This window comes from Phoca vitulina, unplaced genomic scaffold (genome assembly GCF_004348235.1).
Source record: "Phoca vitulina isolate PV1807 unplaced genomic scaffold, GSC_HSeal_1.0 scaffold18, whole genome shotgun sequence".
NCBI lineage: Eukaryota > Metazoa > Chordata > Mammalia > Carnivora > Phocidae > Phoca > Phoca vitulina.
The window spans coordinates 1,606,827-1,627,548 of NW_022589721.1; the positions used below are offsets into that span (position 1 = coordinate 1,606,827).

Here is a 20,722-nt window from a genome sequence, read left to right on the forward strand (position 1 = left end):
CGGGGCTCGATCCCAGGACCCTGGGATCATGACCTGAGCCGAAGGCAGACGCTTAACGACTGAGCCACCCAGACACCCTGTCTTCACTTTCTTAATAGTGTCCTTTGAGGCACAATTTTTTTTTAAAGATTTATTTACTTATTTTAGAGGGAGAGAGAGTGTGCATACATGCAAACAGTGGGGAGAGGCAAAGGGAGAGGGAGAAGGACAGAATCTCAAGCAGACTCCCTGCTGAGCACAGAGCCTGCTGCAGGGATCCATCTCAGACCCTGAGATCACGACCTGAGCCGAAATCAAGAGTTGGACGCTTAAGATTGAGCCACCCAAGGTGCCCCCCCCCAATTTTTTTTTAAAAGTATTTTATTTTTAAGTAATCTGTACATCTAGTGTGGAGCGCAAACTCACAACCCCGAGATCAAGAGTTGCTGCTGCACTGACTGAGCCAGCCAGGTGCCTCTGAATCATAAAATTTTAAATTTTGATGTCCAATGTATCTATTTTTTGTTGCTTTTGTTTTTGATATCATGTCTAAGAAACTATTGCCTAATTCAAGGTGACACAGTTTTATAGCTATATTTTCTTCCATGAGTTTTATAGTTTTAGCTTTTACATTAGGTCTTACATCCTTTTTTAAAGATTTTATTTATTTAGAGAGTGAGTGAGTATGAGCAGGGGGAGAGAGAGAATGTCAAGCAGACTGGGCCAAGTGTGGAGCCTGACGTAGGGCTCGATCCCACAAACCTGAGATCATGATCTGAGTCAAAATCAACAGTTGGACACTTACTTAACTGACTGAGCCACCCAGGCGCCCCAGGTCTTACATCCTTTTTGAGTTAATTTTTGTATATGATGTGAGGTAGGAGTCCCAAATTCACTTTTTTGCATGTGGGTATCCAGTTGTCCTAGCACCATTTGTTGAAAAGACTATTTTTTCTCCATTGAATTGCCCTGGCACCCTTGCTGAAAACCAACTGAGTGTAAATGTGAGGGTTTATTTCTGGACTCTCAGTTTTATATTTCTTTCTAATCCTTATTTCTGTCTTTATGCCAGCACCACATTGTCTTTATTATTGTTGCTTTGTAGTAAGTTTTGAAATCAGAAAGTGTGAATTCTCTCTTGTTTTTCTTTTTCAAGGTTTTCTTGGCCATTCTTATACCTTTCATTTTCATATGAATTTTAGGATCATCATGTCAAAATTCTGGAAAGAAGTCAGCTGAAATTTTGATGGGGATTGTGTTGAATCTGTAGGTCAGTTTGGGGAATATTGCCATCCTAATAATTTTAAGTCTTTGTTCTGTGAACATAAGATGTTATGCCATTTATTTGAAGATAATGATGCTCTTGTTTTTAAAATTCAGTTACAGTAAAAGTTTTTCTAAACCACAGTTTTAGTCACTCCTGATACTTACTTGCTCTGTATTTCAGCTGAAGATGGATATGGGATCCTTGATCACTTTTTGCATTTTGATTAATTGGCAGAACCAGTCTACGATTCCTTTGATTCTTGGAATACAGAGCATTTAAATACTTAGGGTTTGGGTAAAGAGGTACAATTTTGTAAGATAACAGAATTTTGGAGAATCTTAGAAATGTATATTTGATTGAAGCTCTAAGGGAACTTATTCTTGAAGTCTGTTTGGAAGGGTTTCCCATGTATGCTATTAGGCTTTTCTTTATTGATGGAACAGCCGTAATGCAGCGTCTCTGGGTAATAGAGGCTGATGTTGCAGAGAGACCTTTTAACATAGCAGCGTGTAGTAAGTAAATAGACAGATGTACTGATGGTCTTTAATATTGGAGGCAAAAAAGTCAGCAGACACATTTACAGTAGATTAAGCAAGAGATATTAAAAGTTTTAAGACGAGGCACTTGGCAATAAGAATGAGTCAAAGGGGGGGCGCCTGGGTGGCTCAGTTGTTAAGCGTCTGCTTTTGGCTCAGGTCATGATTCTGGGGTCCTGGAATCGAGCCCTGCATCGGGCTCCCTGCTCAGCGGGAAGCCTGCTTCTCCCTCCCACTCCCCCTGCTTGTGTTCCCTCTCACTGTGTCTCTGTCAAATAAATAAATAAAATCTTTAAAAAAAAAAAAAAAGAATGAAAGGATGAAAGAAAAAGTAACTTTAAAAAGTTAAAAGTACTTTACGGTGAGTAATTCCATGCATTAATTATAGGGCAAATGTGAAAATAAGTATTGATGATATTCTCAGAGCACTAATTTGATGGTATGAACATCTCTTTGTTTCTTGATTATGAAAAAGTTTGAGGAATCTCTTTGTAGTTGCCATCCCTGAGGTGATTATATTCCCTACAGTTCTATCCCCTCATTACAGTTTCAGGTCATAACCACCAGAGACGTGAAGAAGGGAGGTCCCTGACAATGTAATTATTTGGATTCTTACTAATCATCTCGTTGGCGCTATAGGTCTTTCCTTAAATTGTCATTGGGATATCCTGAATGTAGTGTAAGGTTTGTTCACATTTTTTAGGGGAGGAATCTGGAAAGTATTTAGGTTAAATGTAGTACATTTGGTTGTGGAATCAAAAGTTACCTGTGCAGTTTGTCTGCTGTTCTTTTCTGCACTGTTATGCAATCTTGTCTTTGTCAGTTTTTTTGAAACAATGAGGAATTTAAAAATCCTGTAGTTGTTAGACCTTGGTAGAATTGACAGATGGGAGCTTAATGACTTAAATGTTCCAGTTTTTAAAGGCTGAACACTGTGATATATGGAGTAGATTACAGTTTTTACTTATCAAGTAATCTAATCAGAGCAGTTTTTAAGGTGACCATGTGTACTTTGACATAGATACTCTTGTAGAGATGCACAGGGAGATTGGGAAGTTCTGAATTACACACTCGGTTTATAAATTTGACACTAGGCAATTCTACACTCTGAGCTATTTCTGCGGTAAACATATGGCCATTTTTGCGTGTTCATAGCAAATGGTTCTGTTTATAAGATGCTTGTGAAATTACACAGGAATAATGCCTTGTCTCCTTTGAAGGGATAAGTGAATTTTGGAGACATAGCCAAGTGTGTGTACAAATCCCCAAGCTAAATGTGTTGAAGACTTAGCAGTTTACATCATTTTTTCTACAGTTGTTCTACTTTATTAGGTTTGAAGTCATTTAGCATAGCGTTTTTTCTGGCCCTTATTGGTTCATGTTGCAGGAATTTCTTTTTCTTTTTCTCCTAAATATTTATTTATATGAGAGAGAGAGGGGGCGCATGCATGCAAGTTAGGGGAGGGGCAGAGGGAGAGAATCTCAGGCCAACTCCCCACTGAGCATGGAGCCAGACACGGGGCTCATCCCCAGGACCCATGAGATCATGACCTCAACCGAAACCAAGAGTTGGATGCTCAACTGACTGAGGCACCGAGGTGCCCCTTGCAGGAGTTTCTTAATTTGTCTACCCGTTTATCCTCCCTGCCGTTGAGCATATGGTCCTCAGATTGTCCAAAGCCTTGTTTTGACCATGTTACACTTCTCTCTAAAGTCTGACATCAGAGGCTATCTATCTGCAATCTGGCTCTAGGCTACCTTCCTAGCCTAACCTCCCCTTCTCAGCACAGCATTCTGGGCAGTGTGGATCCCTTGTCATCCTCTGCAAGGATGCAAGGATGCCCTTGCTTTTCTGCCGCTCCTGATCTTGACTCAAAGGATGCCCTGCAGCAAGAATGTACTTTCTTCCCATCTAATCATCCTTTCAAAACCATTCCTGTCCTTCATTGCCCTGCTCATGAGTCATTATGCTTTTTTGATTATAGTAGCTGGAAGTGATCCCTTTTTCCTTTGTGCTTCTCTCTCTGTAACCTGGTATTCTCAGCTGGCACTTAACCATAGATTACTTTGTATTTAGTCATTTGTGTCTTTTGGTGTCTCTCCATTTCCATGTGAAACTAGTGTTGTTTGTTTGTTTTTGTCTTGTATACTTTTGTATCCCACCCAGGGCCCAGAGGCAGACATGGAACTGGAGAAAGAACACCAAAGTCCAGACACTATGTTTCTAGTCCCAGCTCTGCCATTAGCTGGTTTTGTGACTTTGTGACTTTTTGTGATTAAGTCACTTATTCTCTTTATACCTTAACGTCTTTACTTATATAAAATGAAGGGATTGACAAAGTGATATCTAGGTGCCTCAGTAGTTATGGCACTATGGTTTCTCTTTAGCACTGTTCCTTGCATGTAGTAGATGCTTAATAAATAGTTAATGAATAAATAATACAGGACCTCATTCTTCATCATTAGTGTTGCTTGTATTCTGTTGCCTGTCGGATCTCTTTTGTCCTAAGTGAAAGCATGTAAGTGGTGAATGCTAGCTCCCAGCCTCCATCCTTTGTTGTTGGTCCTTGCAGTCAGATTCATTGATCCATTTTTGTCATATAATGTATGTTTCTCATTAGTTTCCCATTACTTTCTTTCCAGACTTAATAATATTGCATGTAGTCTTTTTAAATCTCTACAGTTACTCAGTTGAGCTTCACATATAACAAAATCTTGGTCCCTTTTATCCTTAAAACCTTATTTGTAGAAGTTATGACCCATGTTCTATATTATACAGATAGATGTAATGGGAACAGATATGGTCAGATTCATGTGCTTATGTAGTGTGTTCATTGTATAGCATGGAATATAGGTCTTTTTCCTGAAAATGATTGTTGATTTTTTTTTTTTTTTTTGTGCCTCCCAAGGGTGGTTAAGAAAGTGGCTCAATACATGGCTGATGTATTGGAGGATAGTAAAGATAAAGTTCAGGAGAATCTGTTGGCCAATGGAGGTAAGCTAATACTTCAGGATTTGGTACTGACTTACATAAGGTGAATGATTTAGCTACGAAAACGGAATAGTAGTTGAGTGTCTCTTTGACTCTACATTTTTTATTCTTTTCATTTGAATGTGAAAGGGTCTGTGTTTTGAAGATTGTTGAAGTATAGACTCCTAGAAACAATTATCACCTGGTTTTAATAGATTTATTTTCAGTTTAAGTTGGCGAAGAAAGAACATACTTTTGTCACATTCTACTTATTGAGGAGACAGTTTGAAGTTTCTTAATCTTTGTGTCTCTTTCTCTGACATTTGAGGCATATCACAGGTATGCACATATTCCATTTTTTAAGTCATCAAATTAGAAGGAGCATTTTAATATATAGCTATATATACACACATACACACATAAAAATGTGTATATATGATAATATAAAATTTTGAGTAAGGAGAAGAGAGCCAGTCAGATTACAAGGTAAAAAATGTTGATTAATCCATGTTATTTAATATAGTTCCACATTTTTAAAATCAGGACTCTCCAGCAATGATGACATCTTTACTGATTCCATTAAAAGTTATTACTGTGTAGGAAACCTATAAATATTCTGTTGCTTCTCAGTAATTAATTTATTTCCTTATTTCAGTTGACTTGGTTACTTATATAACAAGGTTTCAGTGGGACATGGCTAAGTATCCAATCAAGCAGTCCCTGAAAAATATTTCTGAAATAATCGCCAAGGTAAGATAAAAAATGACACAGGTAGGACACAGTGATTTATAGTGGCTTTATTTATTTTATAAGTATTTAGCTGGGCAATACTCTTTAGGTTTTGACAAAGCAACTAAATGATATGTGACTGATACAAACAGGAGGTACTCTTAGTACAACTTTACCAAAAAAGAAAGATGTTAAAATATAACACTTTGCTGTGTACATTATCCAAGTTGTGCTGTTTACTTACTTAAGTGGTTAACTTAGATATTTTATCAATGGTGTTTAAGAAAGTAAACTTAAAAATTCTGTATTTATGATTTACACAAATTTAAGGGTAACAGATTATGTAGAACAGGAAACTGGAATCTATTAAAGATTTAGTAGTCATTTAGGTAGATGAAAATGATTATTTATTTTTTTAAAGATTTTATTTATTTATTTGACAGAGACACAGCGAAAGAGGGAACACAAGCAGGGAGAGCAACAGGGAGAGGGAGAAGCAGGCTTCCTGCAGAGCAGGGAGCCCGATGCGGGGCTCAATCCCAGGACCCTGGGATCATGACCTGAGCCAAAGGCAGACGCTTAGCGACTGAGCCACCCAGGCGCCCCAAAAATGATTACTTTAGCATGGTTATGTATAGTACTGATTTAGACATTAAACTTTATGGGTTCTCTGACACCTTCTGACATTCAGTATCGATCCTCTACCCAAAAAAATGCCTGTATTCACGTACACATGATTTTATGTACAGTTTCAGGGAGTACACAGATCCTGTGAAGCTCATCCATGAACTCGCCTTTTATATTGTAGTCCTTGAACTTGAGAGAAAATGTAAAAGTCTTACCTGAAGCTATAAACAGGGCAAATAGACGAGGCCCTTTTAATTGTCAACATTGTTATGATCTGGCTAGGATGAAAATTAAGGTTTAAATTATTTGGACAGACTTTTTCCTGGCTCCCAATGACTTTATTTGACAATGTGCTCTATATAAATGAGTAGATTATTAAGGGTTTTAAAACTGAGGTCATCATTATAATTTTATGAAAGTGAGTAGTTTGCTTATATAAAATGATGCTCTTACTATGAGCCCTATTTTCTTTTGATCCTTATCAAGGATCTAATCATTATCTTCTGATACTAGTATAGATGAGGAAACAGGCTCATAGAGGAATGGTAATAATGGTAGAGCTGAATTGGAACTAGTTCTTCAGATGTTAAGTCTGCTGATTTGTACTTTCTTCCTAAATTGTTAGTAGTTTTTTTTTTTTTAAATCAGCTTTTATAACATTTATAAATAATATTCATCCACAATTGTAATTTAATTGCAAAAATATTTTGTGTAAGAATAGTGGTGTTGTGAACAGCAAAACCGTGTAGTTTATTACTTTTGGAAATTAATCCTTCAGCCTTCTGAAGTTAAAGCCTTTTAATCAATAATCTCTGTACCCAGTAGCCTAGATTGCATTTATGTGGTTTAAGAAATAGTATCATAACAGTAATTAAAATATATGTGGACTAAAACGTTATCTTTAGTAGAAAAGATTCATATGGAAATTACCAGGGTTATTAAAAATGAAGTAGGTTATTTTTTTAAATGACCTTTTTTAAAGTTGTGCTTTTAAAATAATGGTTTACATCAGCAACCAGTGATGGTGTTTTTTAAAGTAAATGTTCAGGTACAGCTACTTTGTGTTAGTAGAGGCAGATTTAGGGAAATTTTGCCTATTTTTCTTTTTCATTTTTAAAGGGAGTGACTCAAATTGACAATGACCTGAAATCTAGAGCATCCGCATATAATAACTTGAAGGGAAATCTTCAGAATTTGGAACGGAAGAATGCGTAAGCGTATCAAGTATATGTGAATATTAAGAATTGGGGAAGCACTCTAGCATGCACTGAACGAGCTGTTGTTGGGGTTTAGTGAATTCCAGTTTATGCTGTTTTTGTAATCAAAACGGTGTTTGTTTACTTCATGGAGAAAAGTTTATTAATTCAGCCTAGTCAAAACAGATGCGAGACTGATTTATTGTACTTGTTTGTTTATCCCTTTATGCATTTAAGTTTTTACTGAAAAATTGTCTAAAATTGTTTTAAATCAAATCATAGTTTAATTGCATAGCAATTACTTGCTTAAAAGAATTCAATCGAAGAATCCTTTTACAATGTAATTTATCTGCTTTTCTGTTTTCCAAGTTTAGCTTTTTTACGTTAGGTTTTTAAAAGATAGAACACATTTGTTTTCTTGATCTCATCGTACTATGACTACTGCAAGTGTAGCTTTAAGCATTTAACTATTCAAGTTATGCGTTCATATTCCAGAGGGAAAATTGGTTGGATACCATCAGTGGTACAAACAGGGCAAGTCATTTTCATTATGAAATGTACTGGGAGACCAAATGAAGACTGATTTGAAAGAGTTGATTATTGGGTTAACTAACCAAAATTGCTTAGTATCAGATGATACCCAGGGAGAGGGAAGAAAATCAAAGGTTGTCCTTAGATGATATCATTTTGTAATTATGATGAAATAGACTTTAATTGAGATATAATGAATAACACTTGCCCAGTCAAGGTATTATGTATGTAATCAAGAGAAGAGCTGAGTTATAATAATTAAAGCAAACACAAAGGAAGATACTAGAGGCAAATTTTGATAAATGTTGACATTTCTTTAATAGTGAGGGCGGGAAATAGCTAAATTTTGACTTCTTGCAAAGTAAAAACGTTAACTAATAAAATTAATCCATTTCTCGAGATGTATATATAGTACATATATGCGAATATAATTAGCCTGCTATTTCTTTACTTGTGTTATGGAGGCATTATCAGCCTGATTATTTTTTTCTTACTCCTCAGAGGAAGTTTGCTAACTAGAAGTTTAGCAGAAATTGTGAAGAAGGATGACTTTGTTCTTGATTCAGAGTATCTCGTCACATTACTGGTCGTAGTTCCCAAGTATGTCTTGTAATTACAAAAGTTTTTTACTTGTTAAAATATAAGAAAAATGTTAGTATCTGATATTGTAATTTGAAGTGTTCCATAGAACCCAATTGTAAAGGGACTCTTACATTGTCCTTCATTCTGTGAACCAACATGTATTCATATGGCACACATAGTAGAATTGAGTTCATAATCTGGTAATGGAGACATCAGTTATAAATTGCAATTCCAAATCAAATTTAGCAGCTTAGTAGAGTGGGCTTATTTAAAAATTAAATAATGCTAAATTTTTAGATTTTTAAAAAAATACAGATTTTAGATTTTTCAAAGTAGGAAGCTCTTTGTATTAGTTTTTCTGAAAAATCTTTGGTTAGGATGAATTAAACCCTTTAAGAAGCAAAGGATGGATTAGGTCAGGGGTTAGCAAATTTTTTCTTTCAAGGGCCATATAGTCAATATTTTACATTTTGCAAGCCCAAGGGTCTCTTACAACTACTCAACTCTGCCATGTCAACTTTGTGGTTGTAGCTGAAAGCAGCTGTACATAGTACATACAAAATGGATGTGGCTGTGTTTCAGTAAAACTTTATTTACGAAAACAGGCATAGGCTCTGGGCATAGTTTTCCTGGATTAGAGAATCCTTTGAAATCTTCTTGAGATCAGCTCTCCTGTGATCATAGTTTGTCTTGGTAAAATGAAACCTTTGGACACTCATAGGAAGGATTAGAACTCTGTGCACATGCCTGCGTGTGTATAAGAGAGAAACACTTAATGGTTTCACTTCTGACTTGGACTGAAGTCTTGCTATCAAGGAATCTTTGGAGGATCCAAACTGAGGTGGGAGATTTGGGGATTCTTCACAGAATTCTTGCACGAATTCTTCCTTTGCTGTGTTCTCCATTTCTATCTGGTTAGGGAACTGGGAATATTGGAAAATGGTAGGAAAGCACCCGCATTGAATTTACTGTGGCTACAATATTATCTGGCTTCTGCTTTTCTCCCCTTACTGCAGAATACCAGAGCACTGATTATTTATAATAAACTTCTTTGTATCTGTGTCTTTATACTATGTAGGAAAATAACCTTTGCCCAGATAAAAGATTTGCCACAATCTTTATTGAAAATTTGTGTTTAAGATCAGAAATTTTTATAGTTTTCTGTACATAGTAATTGAAACATAGGACCTAGGGTACCTTACATGTTGAATTATTCACTATGTGGCCTACAAATACTGCAGTTCATTAAATTGCAAACATAACTGTCTTTCTGCACACGCCCAAATCCGTTGGCCTCTACAGAGGGTTGTTGCACAATGTTCTGTGCAGCATGGTTTGCTGTCACTTAATTTACTCAGTGCTTCCTGGTACACTGTGCTTTTAGTAAATACGGTTTGATCCAGCCTTTCGTAACGGCCAGTGAATAGACATGATAGAGATTTCAGTATGGCCTTTAAATTAATTAATTTATTTTTAATAAGGTAATGCATTTACCTCTGAAGTTTGAAAGTCATTTAAAATCTGTACTTTGCTTTACTTGCTTTCGAAACTTAGTTCTAGGATGTGCCTCTTTTGCAATAGTTACTGGATATAAGAGTGGTGAACTGTATTTCCTGCTTCATACTTACTGTTTCTCAGGAGGAAACTTGAATTTTTTTTTTGGTTACATAGATTTGAGGTATACTTTAGTTGAATTTCCTGTTTGTCCCATATTTTTTTCTCTTTCTGGTTATGGCAGGAGGTAAGACTTCTTTTTTCTTTTCCACTACTTACTGTACCTTTTCTGCAGGTTAAACCACAACGACTGGATTAAGCAGTATGAAACACTAGCTGAAATGGTAGTTCCAAGGTCTAGCAAGTAAGTAGTAGTCTTTGTAAAACCTGTTTCTTTCTTTCCTAGAATTCCTTTTTAGAGTTGGGATGTTGGGTTAGGAAATAGCTTTATCTTTTCTTTGTGGTAAATTTACGGTTTCAGGACCATCTTTTTCACCTTATAAATAAGTAACTCTAGTTATCGCAGTTAAAGACCTGGAAGGGACTTTGTACAGTCTGATCGACTGTCTCATGTTTATAGGTGGAGAAGTTTGAGGCCACAGGGGTGAAGTGGTTTCCCCAGAGTCACACATCTCATTGATGGCAGGGCTAGAATTAGAACCCAGGTCACTGGTGTGGTACTTTTTCTGCCATGCTTTGCCACCTTCTGAAAATTCTTCATTCAGTATTTATTGTATACCTACTATATGTCTATAATTCTTCATTTCTCTTGCAAAGGAAGTATACCAAAATGGCTGCTAGAGTACCATGTTGATCTCAATTTTCAGTGAGCATAGATTCTACTTAATCTATATCTTCCATTAAAAAAAACTTGTATTAAGTGTTTTTAAATATACGGATTGATAATACATTATCTCATTTGATATTTACAACGATTCTGTGAAGTAGTTGGAGCAGTTATTCTTGTGGAGAAAGAAGTAAAAATACAGAAGAATTAAATAGTTGCCTAAGGCATTTGGCTGTATTGGCTGTATTAGTGTCCAGGGAGAAAGTTAGGACTAAAAGTCAGGTTTTTTAATGTTAGGTCTTATACTGTTGACACTACCGTGTCATTTTTTCCTGTATTCTGTCATTCTGCACGAGATGTTCTTTGAGAAAATATTAAGTACGGTGTATATGCACCCCCCAAGGATTCTTTCATATGGCTGTGCCTCAAGAGGTGGCAACATGCGCTGAGAGAAAGTTACAGCAGAGAGTAAAGAAGTGGTATTAGTAAGGGTAGGCCCATGCAGTATTTTCTTTTCCAGTTTCACTGTGTCATATGGGAGGTAGCTTAGTATAATGGAAAGAGTGCTGGGCCCAGGGATTTGAGTTCTGTTGCTGGTTCTGCTACCAACTTGCTGTGTGACCTGGGATAAGTCTTTTACCTTCTCTGGGCCTCATTTTTCGTTGTCTGAAAAATGAGCATAGCCCCTTCCCAGTACACATTATGAGGCTATTTTAAGGCTTGATAAGATATACAAAATATAAGGTAATATGATTATCATAGTTTCACAAATGTTGATTTTTTTGAGAACTAAACCACAAACCTCTGCTCATCACGAATTTTTTTTTTCCCATTTTGGGGAATATCTTCCATTCTCACCAGCCCTTCACATGGTAGACTAAAGACTAAGGGACAGCCTTAGTCTTCATATTACTTTCCCACTGAAGCTGTTTATCCTGACGAATAACAACTTCTTATACCTTTATGCTCTGTAGGACATTAAAGCCATAGAGGTTGACTTTATGTCTGAGAGGAGGGGAAGGAGGAGACCAAGGACCCAGTGTATACAGAATGTCCTCCCAGGTTGTACATATGCCAGACCCAAGGTCCCGGGGAGTGGTGTGTACCTGTGTTCGGGTTTGCTCTGAAAGAAGGACATTAAAAATATTACTTCAGAGATTTACATCTCTTGAACATTACTCTAGTAGCTTGAAGGAAAAAATGCCAAGCGGTAAGAGTTCAGTGTAGACAACGCGTGTCTTCTGGATGACGAATAAGTGCTCCCTGACCACCAGTCAGTGCAAACCTCTTTTCTGCCTGTGTCTCTGTTCTGAAGGCCTTTGGAACCGCTGACATGAAAGCTTCGCTGGTTAAATTTAGTCCACGAGAACAGCAGCAGCTCAGCCAGCGCCGTGTCAGGATGGCTCATCATGTGGGGCAGACAGGCTGTGCTGGGTTAGTTTGGCATTTTGTCCAATGTTCAGGAAAGATCTCTCTGACTTGATGCTGGATTTTTAGCTTATCATAATAACATTTTTGAGTAGCTGCTGTGTGCTCGTGATTGTTCTAAGTGCTTCATTTTTAAGTCATTTGTAAGTAGTAATACTCTGACTTGTTGCTTTTTGGCACTTGAGTCCTTACTCTTGGGAGCAGTGAAGATGAAAGTAGAATTGTGAGGTAGAAGAGCGGATTGAAAAATACGGTCTTCAAATCTGAAGGAAATAATTTCACTTAAAAAATGCTTAGAATCCAGCTATTTGTAAAATATTCTACTTGAGTCTTAAAATCACTGGATAGTTTGAACTCCCACCATTGTTGTGTGGATAAGTGCAGGGCTGTGCGTCAGTGCTGCACAGTTACGGCCAGAGAAGTGGAGGCTGGGCTGCTGGCTGCCGCTCGTTGGAAAAACTGTTCAGAGACCGGTGTTTTTCACTTGTACTCAGGATTACCACTTTCCTTTTTGTCTACTTTTCCTTGTGAAGGTAGTCTGACCAGGTCCGATCACTAGTTGACTTTTGCCTGTTCTCTATTTTTGGAAACAGTACCACAAACGCATTGGTGCTTCCCAGAGGTTTTTGGTTGGGGAGCTAGAAGTACCCAGCTACGAAAGCCTAGGAAAAACTGTACTAGCCATTGTGCAGAGAAAAGTTTCCCTTGTGTTTTGGAGCAGGGGTTGCAAAGATAACTTTTACGAAGAAAAGCAGGAGAGATGCCTTGGCAGTGACATAGGAAGATTAGTTAGGGAACGGAGAAGATGGCAGGTCTGAGTTTTAGGACCAAGCTAAGAAATCCGAAGCAGCAGACAGAGCTAGTGAGCTCTAGAAGCAAGGCTACTCACACAGGTGACTGCAAATGCCGTGCAGTGTCTGGAAAACGTTGCCGTCTCCTTCAGGCCCGCTTATACCTGTGTGAAGGTCGTGCTGCTACTTCTACGTAATGGTAGAACTAAAGGAAGGTGTGCGTTTGGGTCATTTATTTGAACCTGGTAGAACTTGTGCAGCCTGGCTTAAGCTAAACTAAGCTTCCTTTCAGGCACAGTCCAAGTCCATGTTTCATCACGAAAAGATGGCACTTTCTTAACTCTTTCCTCTCCTTCTGGCTTTCATTTTGTTTCTCTGCCTTGGTCTCCTATGTCACTTAAGGTCACTGCTGGTTTTGGCTTGGTTTGAAATCCCTCCAGCTTCTGGCTTCTCATTTCCCCGATCCCTGCAGCTCACAAACCATCACCTCCACTTGAGTTTTTTTGGTTGTTGTTTATTTATTTATTATTTTTAGAAAGATGTTATTTATTTGTCAGAGAGAGAGAGCGAGCGAGCGCACAAGCGGGGGAGCGGCAGGCAGAGGGAGAAGTAGGCTCCCCACTGAGCAAGGAGCCTGATGTGTGGGACTCAATCCCAGGACCCTGGGATCGTGACCTGAGCTGAAGGCAGACGCTTCACCGACTGAGCCACGCACGTGCCCCTCCACTTGAGTTTTGTAGGCTCTTGCCTTGCCTCACTCTTGACCTCTAAAAAGGCTTTACTTCTGGGCTCTTAAATCTGTAATCCAGTTCTTGAAGCGGAGCCTTCTTTCCATCTTTTCCACTGTCCCAGAACCTGCTCTTTGACCTTGTCCACATCTCTAGTCCCCACCCCTTTGCTCTGACACTGTTGATTTCCTCCAGTCATGCTTCCTCTTCTGCTGAGCCTGGACTCTCGAGTCATTACTTTAGCTGTTGTCTTGCCTGCACCCTCATCTCTGGCCCCGTGACCTCCTGCAAACTCTGTCTCCGAATTAATCTGTAATGCAGCCTGCTGGCTTCTGCGCCTGAGAGCCGGAGAGAATCTCTTAGCCCTGAGTATTGGCGAGTCTAGACATGGGCTCTTCTGTCTTAGTCGGACAGCCTATTCTTCTGTCAGCGCCTTTTCAGCCACACCCAGGGCTCTGACTTCTGCCTGCAGCTTTGGGACTCCGAAATCTCCGTCTGTGGCCTGGCTATCCCCATAGTTTCAGACTCCCACACCTGGGTTCCTCTTGGGCACTGCACATGTCTATGCCACAGGTAACTACCAATAGGACATTATCCCCTCCAACCTCAGCCTGAGTCGTCCATCTCCCTTGTAGTGTGTGGCAGCAACGTGTGCCTAGTTACCAAACCAGACCATGGTAGTCGTTTTGGACTCTTACCTGTCCCTCACTGCCTGCCCTTCCACCACCCAGTCTAATAGCTGTGTTATTTCTACCTTCAGTAGCATTTGGTTGACTCCTACGAAATTGCTATTTTGTAGGTCAAAAATGGTCAGATACCAACAACTTCATATGGTTCAGCTGACTTGAACCCCCCCCCCCCGCCCGCCCCGTAGCTATAGCCACTGCTTCAGTTTAGATTCCCGTCTCTTGCCTGGACTGTTGGAATTGCCATTAGCTGGTCTCCTTTATCGCCACTCTTTTTTTCCTCTCATCAGTCTCCTGCATTGATGCCATTTTCATTTTTGTGGTGTACCGATCTATTACTGGCACAGGCGCGTGCACACACACCCACCCCGTGTGCTCTGTTCCAGCTCTGCTTGTATCTGACAGAGCCCCAGATGCACCATGCTATTCCACACCTGTGTGCATTTGTGTGGGGCTCGCCTGGCATGTTCTCTCCTTCGCCTGTCTTTCAGACTTGCACTTGGCATCACTGCATTTGTGAAACTCTTTAATGTCCCCTGAGATAAAGTTATCAGTTCCCTTTTTGCCCCAGTATGTCACATATATCTTCTGTTATAACATTTGCAATTTTGTATTGTATTATTTGTTTCTGTCTGTTTCCTTGATTAGACCCATGCTTTGAGGTCAGCGAACCACGATGTCTTAGTTTTATTCCTAATATGTAGCAAGAGCTGGGCACATTTATAGAGGCTCAGTACATGTTAAATGATTGAAAGTCCATTATGCCAAGGACTCGTGGTTTCTTTTTTATAATGTTTTAAGAAATACCTTTCCTGGGGTAGGAAGGAAAAGCAGGTGGTTTCTATTTATTTTTTCTCAATAAGATAGCACAGCAGGATTTAGTCATAAAATAAGACTAAATTTTTATCTTGGCTTCCTTCACCATAGGATTTTGAATAAAGTCAAACAACTTTGCTGTGACCCAGGTCTTTACATGCTAGAGGAGCCTGCGTAATAGACACCCTGCTCATTGTCACAGAGCCGTGTCAAACATCGAATGCTTTTGAAATGGTCTTTAAAATGGCAAAGTACTGTGTGAATTTAAAAGATAACTATGACAATGGAGGAATATTGTTAGGGGTCTGCACTAGCCTGTCAGGCTGGATTTGGATTTGTTAGATTGCAGTGTGCATTTTACAGAGATAAGCCTGGGAGACCTGAAGATCATAAAAGGTTTTTTATTGAGTTCTGTCCACTTGGTACTTGCCATGCCTTGGATTTGATAGGCACCGAGAGCAAGAACTAAGGGTAATAGTTTTGAGAGAGTACCTCTTATTTATTTATTTTTTTAATTTTTAAGGTTTTTTTTTTTTAAGATTTTATTTATTTGAGAGAGAGTGAGCGAGAGAGAGAGCACAAGCAGGGGGAGTGGCAGGCAGAGGAAGAGGGAGAAACAGACTCCCCACTGAGCAGGGAGCCCAACTCAGGACTCGATTCCAGGACCCGGGGATCATGACCTGAGCCGAAGCCAGATGCTTAACCAACTGAGCTACCCAGGCACCCTAATTCTTAAGTTTTTAAAAGATTTTATTTTATTTTATTTTTTTTTTAATTTTTATTTATTTATTTGACAGAGAGAAAGACAGCGAGGGAGGGAACACAAGCAGGGGGAGTGGGAGAGGGAGAAGCAGGCTCCCGGCCGAGCAGGGAGCCTGATGTGGGGCCCGATCCTAGGACCCTAGGACCATGACCTGAGCCGAAGGCAGACATTTAATGACTGAGCCACCCAGGCGCCCCTAAAAGATTTTATTTTTAAGTAATCTGTAGACCCAGTGTGCGGCTCGAACTCACAAGATCGAGATACATGCTCTAGCTCTATTGACTGAGCCAGCCAGAGAGGGCAACTTTTTTTTTTTTTTTAAATTTAAGAGGGAGGGGGAGAGGGCAGAGGGAGAGAGAGAATCTTAAGCAGGCTCCACTCCCAGCGCAGAGCCCGATAGGGAGCTCGATCTCAACAACCTGAGATCGTGACTTGAGCCGAAATCAAGAGTTGGCTGCTTAACTGACTGAGCCACGCAGGCGCCCCGAGAGGACACCTTTGAAAAGGAAGTTTAAATGTTCCAAATCCAGAGTAGCTGAGTTTCTCTCTGTGTTGGTGATGACAGTGGTCAGTCCTCCCAGAGATGTCTGCTGGTCCTGCTGCTGGAGAGGTGTAGACCAAGAGCCAGGCTAGTGTCAGTTCTTATAGCCATTCTGCTATTAAGTATTGTTGTTGCCTCCTGAATTTACCTGAATTAACCTAATCAAGCAATTCTCAGACTTCTTGGAAAAACTAAACTTGCTTTTTTTTTTTTCTCCCCCCATATTTAGTAAAGTATCTTTGAATTCCACAAGCACTCCCTCAGGTTTGTAAAACATTATTTTTTTGGATTTCAGAAGTACCACATTGTAAATAAAAACTAAACAAACAAAAAAACCTAATACTTGGAAAATAGAAAGGAAAAGCGACCCTTCCACACACCATTAAGTGATGCTCCTGCCCCAGCATCATCACTGTTGAACAATTCACTGTAAAGCTTCGTAGACCCCGCGTCTGGGATGCTCTACATAAATAGCTATAGGTAACTTTTGAAAGTCAAATGAGAGTCATAGTATACATGAACTGTACAGTTTGCCTTTCCAAACAGCTTTTCCCCAGGGCATTAGAAATTTATATGACAGTTAAAATTTCCCTACATAGTTGTGTCTGGAAAGGTTTTTCCAGTGATGTCCATGAGACCCATGATTGGATAGAAGTTCTGACCTCGCTGGGATCTTCTAGAGCCTAGGAGGAAGCCCTGAGATGCATAAAAGTGTGTTTTGTCAGAGGATATTTAGACCACTGCATTTGTCTGGTTTTGAATTAGGGTGTTGGGGGCAGTGGGGAAGGAAAGATCTGAGGTAGGAGCTATTGGCAGTGCATAGATGGTGAGCCAGGCCTCAGTGGGCTGGGCTGGACTGGAGAGAGGTAGAGAGAATTTGGTTTCCAGAAGAGAAGAAGGTGCTTATTATTAGCAGGGAAGCAGGGAGACTCTGGAATAAACTAGCTACTGGTTTTGTCTCAGCCAGCCTGGCAGTGATAGATGGAAAAGCATAGTTCTTAGAGCTTGGACATTTTACTTGAGTAAATGTTGGATTTTGTTGGGTTAGGAAGAGGTAAATGGCATAGGGCTGTTAAGGCATTGTAAATAAACACATCGTAAGCACTGAGTGTCCTCGGTGTTGGAGGCAATACAGGTGCTTAGCCTTGAGGTGGTTTGGGAAGGGCTCCATACCCTGTTGTTTGTCCTCCTTCTGTTCGTGAATTCTGCCCTCAGTGTGAAAGAGAGCAATCCATATAAAGCTTTAAATGGACTTTTTTGTGTGTGTTTTTTCCCCCCATAGTGTTCTCTCAGAGGACCAAGACAGTTACCTTTGTAATGTCACCTTGTTTAGGAAGGCAGTTGATGACTTCAGGCACAAAGCCAGGGAAAACAAGTAAGATAATTATTTTTTGTTTTTTAATTTGTTAGATCACCTATATACACAGTGTGGACAATTTTGTTTTTCCCCCCACCCCAAATTTAGATTCATCGTTCGGGACTTCCAGTATAACGAAGAGGAGATGAAAGCAGATAAAGAAGAAATGAACAGGCTTTCTACTGACAAGAAAAAGCAGTTTGTATGTGTTCTTAATATTTAGTATTATCAGCATTAAGCAGAAGAAAAAGCAGTACTGCTTTTTATTTTACTTTTTTTATTTAAAATTTTTTTAAAAGAAGAAAACTGATTTTATTTTTAAGACATTTGATTTTAGTTATTTTTTCTATTAATCAAAATGAATTTAAGCAAACATAGATCTTGAAGTCCATACCTTAAAGTTATTTACTCCATCTAAATCCATATCAGGAATTAATTTTAAATGCAGTATAGTGAGGTATTATTTTAATTAAGTAATAGTTTTTTCAGGAAGAATTTTTCATTTTCTTGAGGCAAATTTTTTTAATGCTGCAATATTATACTGAAGCAGTTTCTACTTAAAACCCCTGGAGAGTTAGTATGTTTTAGGCAAAATGGAGAAAGGGGATGGAATTGTGACAAGGGAAGATGGTGTCAACTTCCTTGTCATCTTTAAGTGCCGGATTACTGTGAAGACTAGAAGCTAGTATGGAAGGGGTGATGAGTGAAAATTTATTTCTCTTGTAATGAAAGAGAAAATAAAAGCAAATCCCATTTAAAATTATTCCTAAGTACTTTATAAACCATATCCTCTAAGTTGGGAGAAAACTAATCCTAACCAAATAATGCCCAGTAAAACCAACTTGTTAAGAAGGTCCAGAGCATTTTTAAAGAACAGATACTTTAACCAAAGATTTTCACTTTGTCATGTCCTTTTTGCTTAAATTAATTGGTTAGTACATCAAATGAACCTAATGATGTTCTGTAAATAATTTAGCTGAACTGATCACGTATGTCTTTTACATATTGAAAGGCAGTATTAAGTTATTTAAAATCTGTTTAAAGGTGTATTTTTATTTAGTACTGGAAATCATATTGAATATTTTAAGTTCAAAGAGAAGTTATCCTGTGTAATAGAATCATTAAGAATTTAGAATATGAAGAGGTTTAAGGGATCTAGATCAACACCCCTGATTTTACAGATGAAAAAATTTAGACCTAGGGATATGTATTAAATGATTTACTACATAACTGTTTGTCCTGTTCCTGAGAAGTTGTTTGTAAGTTGAATTCTATTTTAAATGTTTGAAATGTATTGCATAATAAGTTCAGGTTTTTATATTTCGGTTTTCAAACCTAGGGCACATATATATTATGTATCAGTTTAAACTGCTTTCATGAAAATACATAGCGAGTAGGATCCATCAGTTTTGGTGTCTACTGAGGTTTCAGTGTAGTGGCTGACCTTTTAATCTTATTTAAGATGAAGTGTCCAAGATAATGAGAAAAATGAAACATTTTTAAAGTGAATATAATGTGATTTAATTCTCCTGTAGATTCTTACTGGATAGTCAACTCCTTTAAAAATATTTGGTTTATTTATTTCTAATTGCCATTTTCAAGACCAAATTTGTAGTGATTTTTTTTTTTTCCTTTTTATAGGGACCACTTGTACGGTGGCTGAAAGTAAATTTCAGTGAGGCGTTTATTGCGTGGATTCATGTGAAAGCGTTGAGGGTTTTTGTTGAGTCTGTTTTAAGGTAAAGAAAGTTGTCGAGAAACTTGGAACTGAAGGGTTTATAGATCCCTTTACATTAGACCTCTTTGTTATAAAATATGGTCCAGTAATAGGAAGTTGATGTAGAGAAACCAAAGGGACAACCATGAGAGAGAGATTGTCAGTATCATACATTCATATTAATCTTGTCCTTGATACCAGGTTTGGAAAAAGCGATCCATACTGCTGTATTCCCTGGTTCTTTGCTGGTGTAGTTAAGTTAAAAGTAGATTATAAAATATTTAGCTAATGTTTGTTTAAAAGGAGATCTTTCACATACTTTACATGTAGTTTGGTACACAGTATACTGATGATGTATTTGAAATCACTGTTTCATATTAACCTTAAATATTTTATTATTTTGAGATACTTAAAATCTCAATCATCTTGTGATCTTCTATACAGTTTGCTCTTATTAGATGTAGTTCAAAATACTTATTTGTAGCCATGCTCGCTATTTGTAAATTTCATTGACTTTTCAAGATGTAATTATGTTGTTCCTTATCATGAAGGTGTCTCCTCTAAGTATACATATTATTGCTGAGGGTATTCACAGATTAAAAATTAAAGAGTAATTAAAAGTAATTCCTAGTAGACAGTGGGTTCTCATTTTAAGGAAGTTTTCTAGTGGACAGTGAGGACCAGAGGAGATTTGAGTTTCTTTGTATATTAGTTGAACTTGTAGAGGTGGTCATTAAAATGAGATACCCTCTCTCTGTTAACTGATTAAAGAAGACTATGAGAATATTTGCTTTGAAAAGAAAATCTCTTTTTATGTTTACTTGTGTTACGTACTGTACATTTGCTTCCTGCTAAGGTATGGCTTGCCAGTGAACTTCCAAGCAATGCTACTTCAGCCCAATAAGAAAACAATGAAGAAACTAAGAGAAGTATTATATGAATTGTATAAACATCTAGACAGCAGTGCAGCAGCTATTATTGATGTAAGTACTTACTAGGCACCTTGGAAGAGTAGCAACTGGAATGAATTTCAGAAAAAATCATTGGAAGGAGATAAATGGAAAAGGGATAGTAAATATTGTATTATTTAATCTATGTCTTTATTACTTTGAGGGTCTCAATTAATTTGTTAGATAAACATAGCAAGTAGTTTACATTGTTTACTCTGTTTTATACTAGTTAGATCAGTGCTTTTG

The 20,722-nt window shown here is 38.2% G+C and overlaps 1 protein-coding gene across 1 annotated transcript in view; it reads left to right on the top strand.

Annotated features, from left to right (window-relative positions):
* The window catches only part of ATP6V1C1 (ATPase H+ transporting V1 subunit C1), a 41,929-nt gene that overhangs the window by 19,491 nt on the left and 1,716 nt on the right, over nucleotides 1–20,722 (top strand). The window contains exons 4-12 of the mRNA XM_032415661.1: nucleotides 4,692–4,777; nucleotides 5,409–5,503; nucleotides 7,229–7,320; nucleotides 8,338–8,436; nucleotides 10,208–10,276; nucleotides 17,735–17,827; nucleotides 17,918–18,011; nucleotides 19,451–19,548; nucleotides 20,383–20,509. Coding sequence (XP_032271552.1) covers nucleotides 4,692–4,777; nucleotides 5,409–5,503; nucleotides 7,229–7,320; nucleotides 8,338–8,436; nucleotides 10,208–10,276; nucleotides 17,735–17,827; nucleotides 17,918–18,011; nucleotides 19,451–19,548; nucleotides 20,383–20,509 — 853 coding nt within the window. The remainder of the gene's footprint in view (nucleotides 1–4,691; nucleotides 4,778–5,408; nucleotides 5,504–7,228; nucleotides 7,321–8,337; nucleotides 8,437–10,207; nucleotides 10,277–17,734; nucleotides 17,828–17,917; nucleotides 18,012–19,450; nucleotides 19,549–20,382; nucleotides 20,510–20,722) is intronic.